A 16,114-nucleotide genomic window follows, 5' to 3' on the forward strand; every position below is an offset into this window, starting at 1 on the left:
CTGCGTCACAAGCTCTGTAAAGTTCTCTCCTACACAGGAAACCTCTTGCACAAGAAAAACTCTCTCTGCAGTAGTAAGTATTTCCACTATACTCGGACAATTACACAACTAACAGCTGCAGCATTATTACCCCCACCCTACTACTGCAGGTCCTCAGAACATGTGCAGGTGAGACTTGAATGTGCTGCAAACCTTACTCTCCCCACACATTTGAAGCTTGCCATTGCGAAGAGACTTTGCAGATGCACGGTATTAAAATCTTACCATATAAAACACTAGCCAAACATTTACATACTGTATGTATTTATCCCCAGATTTCGTATTTCCCGACAGTGTAGCAGTTTTGAGAGACCTTTAATGCAGTACATGTTAGCTTTTGCTGCACTCGTAATCCTTTTGGTGTTTTTGTTTCCAAACTTCGGACATTTAATGTTTTGTCTCCTCAGACTGGGGCATTTGAGTTCACATGACGAAATAGTGATGTTTCCGTGACATCACGGGTCTTGTGCTGTGACTGGCTGACATGAGCAACTGCCATGTTATTTTACATACCATATTTCTTTGTCATATTTATATATGTGTTTTATGAATTTATGCATTTTGAGGGATTAAGTGCATGAAAGATCTCTCCCAAATGTATAGTTTTTAGTGTGGTTTCTTGTGCTAAAGTGTCAGCAAATTTGGCACTTAGCACAAAAAGCTGTGTTATGAATTAGGATGTGTTTTGGAAAATGTAACATCAGTGGTTAAACTTTGTCACTACCCTTTTTATGCACTTATTTTTGTAAGCTAAACTGGTAGTTATGACAAAAGGCATTGCTTGTTATCATCTATTAATGCAATTTTACTTACCATAAGTCATTTGCTTGTAGATGAAATCTGCTCATCACTTTTTCTATAACCTTTTCATAGAAATTTGGCTGATTCTGTAGTTGTTTTTTGAGAAAACACATCAGAAGTGCACAAAGTCTGTTCTCATTCATAGTATTATGCATAAATGTTTTCACTCATTTTAATGCAGGGAAGCAGCGTTCTGCCTCTCCTGTTGTAGTTTGGACAGATTACTGCTCTCTGCAGAAGTTTAACACTTTCAGGAAATGCTTTTGCCAAATAGTTTTCATAAAGAAAGTTCAACAAAGTCAAAGCACCTGATGCTTTCATAAAATTATTTTGACTGTACAGCACATTCAGTTCATGATGTAAGTCTGAACAATGTGATTTAAGCAAATTGACAGATATAATCAGTTCTTTTTCTCAGAAAACAATTTCATGTTTGAAAAACAATGATGGTTCAAAGAGTTGTGTAATTTACAAGTGATAATTTAAACTGACTCAATCATTGATCTGAGTTGGTGTGGTCAGAGATGTCTCGTGCACGATCATTCTTGATTCAGTGAAACATCCTAGTTTTGCAGGTGGTTCTTCCTGTTCCTAGTGATCATCATTGTCTAGCGAGGCCGTAACATGCTGGACAGAAGCTGCAAACTGAGATACATATTCAACCATTTTTACTGCATCAATTTTCCTTTGCTGGAGTTCGTTGAACAGAATGACACTATAAGGCATGACTAGTAAAACTATGAAAATATGTAGCCAGAAGAGGAATTCATGGTTTTGCAGTAAACCTTTGAGTTCCATAGCCTTGTTTATTGTCTTGTAATCATTACTATCATCATCGGTGATTTTTTTCCCATGCACTCAACAATTTCTTTCTTCTTCTTCCCTTTTTTTTTTTTTTACACTCCATGATCATGATTGGAAATTCCATCTATCTCATCAAGAATGGCTGTGTGTTTAGGAGTCTGGGAAAAAAGATACAAATTCCTTCCAAGTTGCTGAACTGATGTGCATAACAGTGAATGAAATGTGCATTTTTATACACCTCTTTAATTCTGATTTGAACTCCACTTTTGTGACCACTCATAACAGGAGCTCTGTTGTAACACTGAGCTATCAGTTTCTCGGGTGTTTCATTTATGTTCATTTTCTCTAGCTCTCTGAGAACAGCTGCAGTTACATCTTCTGCAGTGTGAACTTTTGGTCGTACAAAGGAAATAAATCTTTCGTTAATTTTCCCCAGCAGCACATAGCAACTTATTATGACCAGTTGTGACAAATTTGCAGTCAGCGGTTTTGTCTATTTTGATACGAAGGAAATTTGTCTTTGAGAGTTCATTTGTGATCAGATTTGGGCATATCTCATAAGTTGATTCATTTTGAATTGTCTTGGAAAGGCTTAAGAAAACCCGTTTCTCCGATTTTTTGGTGTGGTGCTTCAAGATGCCATGAACTTCTTGCTTCAAGATGCCATCAACTTCTTCCATCAGATCAACTAGACCTTGAAAAATTCGTGGGTTCTTGGAATTTGCTGTTTCGTCATGGCCCCTTGAGGGCAGCTTGAATTTGCTGCAAAATTTAATGCAATCTGTCATTTACACAAGATGTACCAGTTTTTTTTTTAGACATTTTCAGTGTATGTCTTTATGTTAAGGTGGCAAGCACTGTCTAGTTGGCACATAACATCCAATTTCCCTAACATTGAAAATTCAATAAAACTATTCAAATATTTTTCACTGGAATCGTGTTTCTTCACCTTTGTGTGAAATTTTTTTGAGACTATGATAGCACCAAAAATGGGTTTTTCACTTCACAACCACTCAGCTAAATTGTACATTGTTCTGTTAAAATTGCATGTATACCCTAGCCTTGATTTACACTGTTTTTGTTTTTGATTGAATTTCAGGTCTACTCTGGCCGCCCCAAGTTCCTTCACTTTCGTCCTACCAACATGTTCCAAATTTTTACCTGATATGTTGCAGACCGAACTCGTGCTATGCTGTTTTTGAACTCTACATATGCTGCAGTTATTTGGAACATAGTATAGCGCACTTCACTCGGGCGCAATACCCTTGCAAAACGAAACACAATCACACAAATAATGCATGTTGCCCGCGAACACAGTCAGCAAGCAAGGAAACTAAAGTAACAGAACATATTTCGCACACTTGGTTCTACTAATTGTTGGCTGAACTCTCGCTAGGTGGTGATGCCTACGTTACCGTGTCCTAGTGCACTCTGATGAGGAATTTTCAAACTAATTTTGACAGTGGATAGAATAACCATTGGAAGAACCAAAACAACTATCTAAACCACTTTCAAAATAAGGAGAGGATTGTGAAAACTGTGTGGAGGTTGGTAGGACACTCTTAGGCTGACTGATCAGAGCCTACGGGTCGGCCATAAGAGCAGTAATCAATAGAAGCCACGTCCCCATACCTGTGATACATAGAGCTAAATGGCATTTCAAAACGCAGCTTTAAGACTAGCTGCTACCCGTTCGAAAAATATCACTAGATATTACATATCAATAGCTACAAAAAAATTGCCAGCATTATTTAAATCCATGTGAGAAATATAGGAAATGATTCCTGATGATGTAAATCTGTAACACATTGTTCAGAAATTTATTTTAATATATATTTTGTTGTGACTCCGCCTCAGAGCCTTTAATTACGAGTTGCAGCTGGACCTATCCCAACTTCAATTCACTCTGAACTACGTTTTGGCATCTTTCAAAAATCTGTTTATAGAGATGCCTATTCCCACCAGTTGAAGGTATATGGGGTCACAAAAATGAAGTATAAATATGTACTTCATAGTAGAATTAAACTGCCTTATGGTTAGCATTATTATAATTTACACTACTGGCCATTAAAATTGCTACACCACAAAGATGACGTGCTACAGAAGTGAAATTTAATTGACAGGAAGAAGATGCTGTGATATGCAAATGATTAGCTTTTCAGAGCATTCACACAAGGTTGGCGCCGGTGGTGACACCTACAACGTGCTGATATGAGAAAAGTTTCCAACTGATTTCTCATACACAACCAGCAGTTGACCGGTGTTGCCTGGTGAAACATTGTTGTGATGCCTCATGTAAGGAGAAGAAATGCGTACCATCACGTTTTCGACTTTGGTAAAGGTAGGATTGTAGCCTATTGCGATTGCGGTTTATTGTATCGCGACATTGCTGCTTGCGTTGGTCGAGATCCAATGACTGTTAGCAGAATATGGAATTGATGGGCTCAGGAGGGTAATATGGAATGCCGTACTTTATCCCAATGGCCTCGTATCACTAGCAGTTGAGATGACAGGCATCTTATGTGCATGGCTGTAAAGGATCGTGCAGCCACATCTCGATCCCTGAGTCAGCTGATGGGGACATTTGCAAGACAACAACCATCTGCACGAACAGTTCGACGTCGTTTGCAGCAGCATGGACTATCAGCTCGGAGACCATGGCTGCAGTTACCCTTGACACTGCATCTCTGACAGGAGCGCCTGCGATGGTGTACTCAACGACAAACCTGGGTGCATGAATGGCAAAACGTCATTTTTTCGGATGAATCCAGGTTCTGTTTACAGTGTCATGATGGTCGCATCCGTGTTTGGCGACATCACGGTGAAAGCACATTGGAAGTGTGTATTCTTCATCGCCATACTGGCATATCACCTGGCGTGATGGTACGGGGTGCCAGTGGTTACACGTCTCGGTCACCTCTTGTTTGCATTGACGGTACTTTGAACATTAGACGTTACATTTCAGATGTGTTGCGACCCGTGGCTCTACCCTTCATTTGATCCCTGCGAAACCCTACATTTCAGCAGGATACTGCATGACCGCATGTTGTAAGTCCTGTACGGACCTTTCTGGATACAGAAAATGTTTGACTGCTGCCATGGCCAGCACATTCTCCAGATCTCTCACCAATTGAAAACGTCTGGTCAATGGTGGCTGAGCAACTGGCTCGTCACAGTACGCCAGTCACTACTCCTGATGAACTGTGGTATCGTGTTGAAGCTGCATGGGCAGCTGTACCTGTACACGCCATGCAAGCTCTGTTTGACTCAATGCCCAGGCGCATCAAGGCCATTATTACGGCCAGAGGTGGTGGTTCTGGGTACTGATTTCTCAGGATCTATGCACCCAAATTGCGTGAAAATGGAATCGCAAGTCAGTTATAGTATAATATATTTGTCCAATGAATACCCATTTATCATCTGCATTTCTTCTTGGTGTAGCAATTGTAATGGCCAGTAGTGTATATTAGTTTTGATTCAAAAGAGTTTTTCCTTTATATATTAAATTGGCCAGAATGTATATTAATGTGGTTCAAACATACATGATTCCACTATTCTTTCCACAACTAATTATATGATCTTAAAATAAATTGAATGTAATTTTTATGAAATTAGAAAGAATGAATGAAAATTGATGTGTAAAACATCTCATCTTAGAGATTTTTGTACTGATTCCAAAAATAGTCATAGGTTTTATGAGTCTGTAATACTTCTAAAGTTATGCAGAACTTAATATTATGGCTAATATTAATTTTCTTGGTGAATTTGTGTTAGTTATGTTTGTAAAACATGAACAGTTTCTTTTGTTAACACATGATACAATTTTGGAATTAGCCAAATGAAACCTTTCACCCTATTATAACACCAATGTGGAAAGGATAGAGTGCTACTCACCACTCAGAGGAGGCACTAAGTAGCAGACAGGCACGTTGAATTGTGACTGCGTACGATGTGGAATGAGTGGTGGGAGTGGGAGTAAGGAGGCATGGGGCGGGATGGGGGAGGGATAGCAGGACAGGGTTGGGGGAAGATGCTGTGGGACTGTGTAAGGACTTGATGGGGACAGAACAGGCCTACTAGGTGCAGTGTCAGGAGGCTGTGCTGGGGGAGGGAAAAGGGAGGTGGGAGAGTAAAGAAATAGACAAGGGGAAAAACTAGCACCTTTGTTGGTGGAGTAGAAGGTGTGTAGTGCTGAAATGGGAGCAGGGAGGGGATAGGTAGGTGGAGGACAGGGACTAGCAAAGGTTGTGGCCGGGGGGGAAAGGGGTGGGGTACGGTAATGAAGGATATGTTATAGAGTTCCTACTTGCAAAATTCATAAAACTGGTGTTTGTAAGAAGATTCCAGATTATGCAGTCTGTGAAGCAGTCATTAAAGTGAAGTGTGTTATCGTGTTCAGCAACTGGGTTGCCCACGGTAGATCACACGGCTGCTTTCAGGGGTAGTCCTGCCTTTGATGGGTCGGAGATGCCTGTGACGAGATTGAAGTTGTTGGTAGTAGCAGGATGTATGGCACAGGCCTTGCATCAAGTCTATTGTAGGGATATGAGCTGTGAGGCAACAGATGGAGAGCGGGGGTGGAGTGAGGATGGACAAGGATATTGCCTACATTCAGTGGGCAGCAGAATACCACTGTGAGAAGTTTGGGTAGGATATTACTCATTTTGTGGCACAGTGAGAGTAGTTGAAACCCTGGCAGATGATGTGACTTGGTTGCTAATGTGGCACCAACCAGAACTCAAGCATCTGAATCGCATTCTCCAGCAGGGTTTTGACTACCTCTTGTTGTGACTTGGAATGAATATCCTACCAACTATATCCTGGTCACCCATGCCCCAGTCCCCCGGTGATATTCCACCACCCACTGAAGCGATGCAATATCATTGTCTAATCCTACTCCATCCCTGATCCCAACCCTTTGCCTCATGACTCATATACCTGATATAGACCTGGATGCAAGACCTCCCACTACTTTCTACTTCAGTCTTGTCACAGGCATCTCCTACAACATCAAAGGCAGGGCTACTTGTGAAAGCAGCCATGTGAGCTTCCAACTAAACTGCAACAACTGTGCTGCTTTCTGCATGGGCATGAGAACTAACAAGCTGTCTGTATGAGTGGCCACCGCCAAACTGTGGCTGGGGGCAGCTGAACCATCCAGTTCCTGAACACGCTGTCCAACATGAAGTGCTTTATTTTAGTGACTGTTTCACAGCTCATACCATCTGATTTCTTCCTACCAACACCAACTTCACCAGTGTGTGCAGGTGGGAACTCTCCCTGCAATATATCCTTTGTGTCTGTGGAAAATCAAACAATAGTAAATAGTTTTATCCTCACCAAAGTGAGAAGCAGAAGCAGGTGCTGAGGATCAGGGTTGATGGCTGCAATGCAAAGGAAATGCACATTTTGGTGAATGTCCTGGAGTGCTCTCGAAAATGAGTTTTCAGAGGGTGACAGCCACCAAGGCCTCTTTTTTGTAAACACTTTTTGATGGAACTGTTAAGTGATAAAAAAATTATGACTGTGCATCAGTTGCATTACTTTCAGCAAACAGGTGAAATTATTAGAGAAGTAATTGTCTTAAATACTGGGCTTGTGCACATAATACTGCATACTATTTACTAATAAACTAAAGGCATATACAACAACCTACCACTCAAAGAGGTGGAGAATGCCCTCACTGACTATATTGTTAGCAACTTGTGAGGCAGCTGGACTTAAGAATTTTGACAATGTATTGCTGGATTAGTGATTGGCTAATTTTGACAGTTTATTGCTCAGTTGGTGGTTAGCTCTGATTGCCAAATGTACTGGTCAGCCAGTGGACAAGTTTTTGAGTAAAAAACTGCAGATGGTTTTTGTGGGAGATGTGATGATGAGTTTGAAATCAATCAAAGAGAGTCACACCTGATGATCAGGGTGATGAAACTGACATTGACCTCAGTTGGCAACCCTGCCTCTGTGTGTTTCTGTGGTCTCATAAAGATATGTTATATAACTAGTAAAAGATAGAAGTCTATGGCACTCAACCCATGATTGGGCTTGTGGCCTAACTGCACTTATTGTGCAGTGATGGCACTAGGAGGGGGAATGTAGTAGCCCCATTGCACCAGCTGCCTTTTACCCCCAGGAAAGTTCATTGGTCCTCAGTATGACAGCAGGCTGTGAGTGGACCTAGGGCAGTCCTGGAGGAACAGGAATGAGGAATAATCCTGTCCACTATTGGGGGGTGAAGTCAAGGCCTCCAGAGCTGGATTCTAGTGCTCTACCTGCTAGATCACTGCAGCCACTATTTGACTAGTAATAACCAATATTTTAGTGAGTTTATGTAGTAAATGTTTGCTAGTGTCTATTTTAACCCTCCTAGGGAAAGCACCATTTTTTCCAAGTATTTAGTATTTGTAAAAATGCAAAAAAGTTTGTAAAGAACTTTTATCTTCCTTCTTCCCATCTTTGTTTTGCCAATAATTGTATTAGTTTTTTAGTTTCCATTTCCATAGTGAAAGGTATGTTCTTTTGTGTCATGTTTATTCATGCATGAAATTGGTCTGTTTTCTCCAGTAATTAATCTATTAGACATATTCTTATCCTCATATCTGTACCAGTAGATCGTTTTGCAGCTTTTGTTTGTGAACATTTTATCAAAGTTTTCAATTTATATATGATTACATAGATAAAAGAACGTGTAAATTTCTTATGCCAGCCTTGCTGTAATTGTTTCAGTGGCTGCTATGTAAATGTCCCCTTTCAACGCTGAATATTATTTGTGTTCATTGTTATATGAGTTTGAATAGCAGTTAAAGCTGTGACTTATTCGTAAGAATTTTGTTGAATTTGATGTTACATGTATTAGCTTCCTTTCAGTGGAAATAGTATTTGTGTCTTGTGTTTGTAATAAATGATTTGTTTTTATGTTTTAGGATGCAACAAATCAAAATAATGAGGAACCAGCATCTGATATCCCTCTAACACAAGGTGATAAACTAAATCAGATAAAGGCATTTCGGAGGCATCCCAGATCTGTAACTACTGGTGCTGTACAGTAAGTGTATAGATTCAAGATAATCAGTAATTTAGATAGTGAGCATTTGTTGCCACAGTGTTAATAGGAACCTGTCACCAAGTAAAATAAGAGAATAAAATAACACTATATGAAACTAGTATGATAACAAATGTTGTAGGTGGAATGAGAAAAGACAATCTGCTTAACATACAAAAGATGCACTGAGCAGCAGAAAGATACCAAGACAAGGTCTCTCTCTCTCTCTCTCTCTCTCTCTCTCTCTCTCTCTCTCTCTGTGTGTGTGTGTGTGTGTGTGTGTGTGTGTGTGTGTGTGTGTGTGTGTGTGTGTGTGTGTGTGTGTTTTTTTTTTTTTTTTTAAATCTGCATTCTAGTGTGTAACGCATTGCTCGAGATTTTGCCTGTTGGTTAACACTAATTTTGTTTGGGGAGTGGTTATATTCTCTTGTATCAGTAATCCATTATGCTAATTAATAAGGAATCATTTTTACTGCAGTGTGGCACACAGGAAGCAGTGAACATGAAATACAAAAGCGTTTTAGTTCTAAATGACCTTGTGTGTGTGTTTTCTTCTCTAGTTTTTTACTGTAAGTGAGAACAGTAAAGCAAGAAGAATTAAGCAGTTATAGTATAAATGTATATGGTATAACAATATACCCTTTCTCTGTCTTTCAAACATAACTTGTCAATTAAAAAAAACACACACAAATTTTAACAATAGAAGCCTCGAAGTAATTGTTGAAATTTATTTACAGCTTAGAAGATGGAAGGCCACACACGAGAGCGAAATCTCAGCCTTTGAGAAGTGGGCAGCCAGCCCAGTCTCAGGCAATACTTTCGCCCTTAAAAGCAACTAAAGTCAGCACAGCTATAGTGGTCTCTCACAACAAAGACAAAGATGTTGTACCATCAAAAAGGCCGTCAAGGACTCCTTCGTCAGTTACAAAAAGGTATGTAATGCTTAACAATTAAAGTCTCAAAGAAAATGTCAGAAAGAAAATTCCTGATGTTCAGTCAGACAACTCATGATAAGAATATTACATTCTTTGCAAACATATAATTACTGAGATGTTCCTTTTATATATATTGCACTTAAGATGTGGAACTGTTTGTGTCCATCTCCCCATATAAATATATCTAAAAACAAAGATGTATTCTCCCCATATAAATAATTTCATAAGTAACACCATGTGTGCACACGCTCTCTCTCTCTCTCTCTCTCTCTCTCTCTCTCTCACACACACACACACACACACACACACTCACACTCACACTCACACTCACTTCTCACTTTGTTCGGTTATAGTGTCTCGCTCGACTACTTTGTGCCAGTATTGCAGATCAGCTAGGGGGAGTTATTTTGTAGTGTGGAGTGGGTGAGAGGGGAAAGGAGCTGTGAGGAACTGGAGAGAGGATTGGGGGAAGCTGCCCAGTGGCTGAAGGAAGAGACGGCAGATGGGATGGGAGTGTGGCACTGGTGAGCTGGCTCTGGCCTCGGGCAGGAGACTTGTACACATCTCTCACTGATTTACAGGAATGGATTTGGGAGGTGCAGATAGAACTGAGGAGGGGAAAGGATGTGGAGAAGAGGGTGGAAGTGCAGGATGGGTGAGACTAGGGTCATGGGGCAGGAGTGGAGGTGGGACTAGTAGGAGGGATCAGATTTGTAATCTTTCTCAACAGTCCAGCCATTTTGCGAGTTTTTACCTTTACTCCATAAATTATTTATATTAAGCCGAGGACTTTCCTTCCATATTCATTTCCCCATACAACTGCTTATAGAAGAAATACTGCAAGTTGCCGGGGAAAGGCAAAAAAATTACTAGGTGAAATAAGTGTTATACAGTGAGTAGAAACTTAAAGGAGGTATTGGAGAAAATGCAACTTATTTTTCAAATTTAATGTGTTTTCTCTTAAGTGTTAATTATGATCCCATTATACTCACATGTGCTTTGTTTTAGAGATTGAGACTCGAACTTGGGACCTTTGCCTTTTGCACGCAAGTGCTCTATCAACTGTGCTACTTGTCCTCACAGCCTTACTTCCACCAGTACCTCATCTCCTACCTTCTCCATCTGCTACTGTGTCGGTCCATCACACAGTTTCAATCTGCAAAGAAGTTTCATGTCAGCGCACACTCCACTGCAGAATGAATATTTCATTCTGGGAACTAAATATGAGTTTGCAGAACGTTATATCCAGTAAATCAGCTAGTATGTAATTACTGATAGCTCTGAAGATCATCACCAACAACCCAGTTATATATATGAGGACAAGAAGAAAGTCTCTCAACCTTGCAGGGATGTGACATTGATATCAGTGATTTTTGTTTTTATTATGACATACTTTGTTGTTGTTGTTCTAGTTGTTGTACAATAATGTAAGTCAAGTCAAGATGACCTACAGAATAGTTTTCTGTGTCAGATACAGTCTACTTATGACTCAAAATTTCCATGAAATAGTCTAGTTCCGAGGATGTTGTTTTCATAGCAGTTTGTAAACTGAAGGCAGAGGTTTTAATATCTTTCTGTTGTGAATGTCAAAGGAAGGTGGGAATATCATTACCATATGCTACTTTTAGATTTTTGATGCAAAATAAAAACTATCACTACTTTCTAAAATCTCACTTGTTATATGGAAAGGTATTGTAGCATTTGCAAATAGGAAGTTTCTTGAACATTTTTGAGTTTGATGATAACCTAAAAAATAGTATGGCGAGTGTAAATTTGCTGGTTTCATAGAGTGGATTCATTTTCGAATTATATGGTGTCGGTGAAGAGAGTGCATCTAACAGTGAAATTTTATATTTCAAAACCAGTCGTACTCTAAGAAAAGAGTAAATAAACTAGCTGTAGCAGTGAACCAAAATACATTTTCTAATGACCTTGTCATTGATGGGATGTTAAACCCTAGTACTCCTTCCATTAGTTAATTCATAAATAATGTTTTTATTTTTATATAACCTGAATTAATTATGTAAGATATGGTTGCCATTTAAGTGGTCAGTAGTTAGGAGTGTGATGAAATTGTTATTTTGAAGCCTTCTGTGCCTGGGGAAGGACCATTAAGTGTGTCAAATGTTGCCACTGAACTGCTGGAAATGGACAGCAGTAGATCAGGTCTCCAGATAATGATCTTTTCCCATTTGTAGCATAAGCGTAACACAGTTGTTAAGTGGGTGCCATGAGGATTTCGGTGGTTCATCTACTACACCAGAGGTCACCAAACATTTTCACAGCAGGCCAGATAAGTGGCAAAATGATGAGCATGGGCCACATCTTCCTTCTGTACAACACCTAGACACAGTAATTTAAAACTGAACGTAGCAAATTTAAGGTACATAGCAGCCAGGTGTCCACAAATGTTTAGACCTTCTAGTATTTTAAATGTAATATTTAAATTTAATCAAACAATGGAAAATCCAGGATGGAATGTAACAATATTATGAGAAGGAAAGTTGCTACTCACCATATAGCCGAGATGCTGAGTCGCAGATAAGCACAACAAAAAGATTGCCTGAGACTACAGTCGTGCGTGTGGTTTGCACGCGTTCGCGCGTGCGTGTGTGTGTGTTGCTGACAGAGGCCATAGGCCGACAGCTTTAAGTGTGAAAATCTTTTTTTTGTGCCTATCTGTGGCTCAGCATCTCTGCTATATGGTGAGAAGCAACTTTCGTTCTCATATTTAAATTTAAATTGTTTCACAATGTCTTGTGTGCCATATGTTTTATCAGTCATATTCAAGTACCGTAGGGGGCTGTATAAACTGACTTTGCAGGTTGGATTCGTCCCATGGGCCGTAGTTTGGTGCCCCTGTACTACACTAATGCGCTTCAGACACTAACTATAAAGAAAGAGTAATGTGGCTACTACATTTTGCTTCTCCACCTCACAGCTCTCTTGAATGTGGAACTAAAATACTAGTAGAGGCAGAACATTCTAACTTGCCTAATGTATTCTCGTGTGTACTTTAAACCATTGAAACCTACACTGTCAAAGACCTTTGATATCCAACTTCAAATGCGTGTACCTCCCTTGGAACACATTTCTGGCCATATGTCCGTATGATTTTCTTTGTTCCTTACCCCCTGAGAGAGTGTTTCCTACAATTTGATCCCATGTAGCAAAATCACTCTTGAGAGGATTGTTACCTGCATTTCGACCCCGTGTAGCAAAATCACCCTTGTAGTCTTATAGCACTTTGTAGTCCTCTACAACATATTTCCATAAATAAATAATTTTTTAGTTAGATGGTGCATTTTTTAAGGAATATGTATTGTAGACTTCTAATAAGGTGCTAACTTCCGAAATTCCATAGAAAATGAACTGATGTTGCCTGAGGTAAACATTTTAAGCTTCTAGATGTATGCTTATATACCCCACTTGACTTGCACACAGCATTTGAATTGTAGTCTGAACTGATTCATAAGGTGTGCCCCGTTTCATTGTACAGGCATTGTGCTCAAATAATATGTTTTTGTATTTCTTTGATTGAAATGCTTCACTTTTTCTTTATAGAGATGCAATCAAAACATTTTGCATGTTGCCATAAGTAAATCAGAAGTTCCCTTTGCTGGGGTCTTTGGCAAGATACGCTGATGAGCAAAAACAGTATTGCCACCTGCTTAATAGTGTGTTGTTTCACCCTTGGAATGAAATGTTGCTGAAATTCTTCATGACATGGGTTTGATGGGTCATTTGTAGGTTTCCAGATGTATGTGGCACCAGATATCTATGCGCAGCTCACACAAATCCTGTAAATTACACACTGGTGGTTTGTGGGCAGGTAGCTGGTGCCATATAGTATTCCAGATGTGTTCCATCATCTTCACATCAGGCTAAGGCATCAATGTGACTCTGTAGCATGCTCCTCACACCACTGTACCATGACTCTATCCTTATGACATGGACAGTTATCCTGCTGGAAGTTGCCATTACTGTCGGAGAAGGCATAAGGCATAAAGTATGAAGGGTTTCAAGTAGTCAGCAGTAATGATTGCATACTTCGTATCTGGCTTAGTGCCTCTTGATTACTACCACAGGTCACATGTAAGTGCAGGTGAAACATATGAGACAGTGTCATTAGGTCGACATGGGAACATGTAGGGTTCGGTGCTGTGAAGCCCCATGTTGAACAATTTGTGCTGAACTGCGTGCTCTGAAACTTATGCCTATGTCAGCATTGTACTCTGTCACCAGATCTGCCACAGATTGCCACCTAACCTGCTTTACATAGCAGAGAGGCGCCACATTCTGTGATGAGTCATGGATGACGAACACCATGTTGTCTACTTGTGGCTTCACCATCCTTTAGCCACTTTATGTGGATGCTCATGTCAGCAACCCACAAACAACTGTCTGCTTTGCTGTTTCTGAGCTACTGTTCGCCAGATGCTAGGCCTTAACAATTAAGTGCAGTGTGTTTCTTTCATCAGAATATCAGAGGGCTGAAAATCAAAGTAAATGAGCTTCTTGTGTGTCCATTTGATGATGAAAATTCTGAAGTGATAGGTGGGTTGTGCTTCTCTGAATACCATGAAACCTGAGGGATTGAGGAGTTAACTATCTAGAATTATAGACTAGCATTATTTTCGTTTGGAGTTAGCATGTGAAATGGAGGAGTTACAACATAGTAGTCCATCTAGGAAAGTTTCGGCTATTTATGAGAAATGTAGTCTCATTGTTGGGGTACCTGTAAAACTTAAAGAAACAGTTAATTATGTGGAGATTTCAATGTAGATTTCTTAAAATATTAACTGAAAAAATGAACTGGAATTATTATTTGGCTAGTAAAATTTGATAACAATGGTGAATTTTCCATCTTGCATCCATCAAGATAACAGCACTGTGGTTGATGACATTTTTGTTGATAGTGCTCATGCGGAGGATTAGGTATATTGTACATAGAAAAAGATACTAACGTGAAATTCAATATATTTCATAATAAAATTGTGCTAATATTTGAAAGTAGCTTTCTTAAAAACTTACACGAAAAGTCTGTTGAAAAAGAAAAAAAAAGGAAGCTATGGATAACTCATGGGATTAAAATATCATGTAAGGGGGAAGGGAAATTTAGGTATAGGCCTGGGAAGTCAAAATTGCTTGGATTCTGTACAAAAAAAATGTAATGTTTTAAGGAAACCAATTAAAATGTCAAAAAATACGCGCATCGTGATAGAAACTAATAATGTAGGTAATAAGATGAAAACCGTGTTGGATATTGTGAAATGCGGGACAGGACAAGCAATCAGTGCACAAGATACTATCACAATTAAACTGACTGACGATGTTGTGGCAGATGATTCACAAGTTCTGAGTATTTTTAAAGTCACATACGAAATGTGGCAGCAAAGATAGAATTAAATGGTTCAGTTGAAGGAGCAAGAGAAAGTATCAAAAAATGTTATTTCACCCAACTGGAAGTAGCACTAACATACGTCAGTGAAATTAATAGAATTAAAAGAAGTTCTCAAAAAACGAAAGGTCAAGTAGTGTTGCTGGAATTTCAAACAGAAGTCTGAAAAATTGTTCTACCTTAATATGTAATGTCCGTAGTGACATATGTAATGGATCACTGGCACAGAGAATCTTTCCAGACAGATTGAAATGTGCTGTTAGTAAACACATTTGTCAGAAAGGTAACAAGAAATACTTAAATAATCATCATCGATTTTCATTATTGCTGTCTTTTACCAAAATATTCGAAAAAGTATTGTACTCATGAGTAGTCTGACATTTGTGTAGAAACAATTTACGTAGCACGTCAGAGTTTGGATTTCAGAAGTGTTGCTCTTTATACCTTCACACACTAAATATAACAAGCCTTAAACAATAAAGTATTGCCAATTATTATTGTTTGTGATCTTTGCAAGGCATTTGATTGCATAAGTAATGTTATTCCCTTAGAAAAACTTAAAATTTTATGGAATTGATGGCTTCACAATCAATTTATTTGAATTATACTTAACAGAGCTCAAAAAAGTGTGTTGATTAATTCAAACAATATTGGAAGGAAGGGAGATTTTCATGACTGAGGAGACATCTTGAAGGAGCCCCACATGTTTCAATTTTGGTTACGCTACAGCTCCTTATGCACGTCAGTGACATTTCACTTAACATTCATTAAGAAGAATTGGCTCTTTTTACAGATATACTAGTTTTAAAATTGTCCTATTAGAGAAAAAGCAACAGAAGAAATTGTTAATTGTGTTTTTCAAAAAAATACTTACACCAACAGTTAAAGTAGCAAATTAACAGAAGTCAATAAACAGAGTAGAATGCTCCAAATATTTGTGTGTACATATTGATGAAAACTTGAACTGGAAGGAGCATATTACTGAGCTGCTCAAGCAGTTTCAGCTGCTTTTACACTTCATGTAATTGCTAATCCTGAAAACAAATGAGTCGGCCTCCTAACATATGTTGGCATACTTGCATAATGTCTTGT

General features: G+C 39.1%; 1 protein-coding gene across 1 annotated transcript in view; it reads left to right on the forward strand.

The window, feature by feature from the left end:
- The window catches only part of LOC126248543 (dual specificity protein phosphatase CDC14C-like), a 206,727-nt gene that overhangs the window by 135,681 nt on the left and 54,932 nt on the right, over positions 1-16,114 (forward strand). The window contains exons 11-12 of the mRNA XM_049949604.1: positions 8,568-8,689; positions 9,424-9,618. Of these exons, the coding sequence (XP_049805561.1) occupies positions 8,568-8,689; positions 9,424-9,618 (317 nt within the window). The remainder of the gene's footprint in view (positions 1-8,567; positions 8,690-9,423; positions 9,619-16,114) is intronic.

The sequence above is a fragment of the Schistocerca nitens genome, chromosome 3 (genome assembly GCF_023898315.1).
Source record: "Schistocerca nitens isolate TAMUIC-IGC-003100 chromosome 3, iqSchNite1.1, whole genome shotgun sequence".
Lineage (NCBI taxonomy): Eukaryota > Metazoa > Arthropoda > Insecta > Orthoptera > Acrididae > Schistocerca > Schistocerca nitens.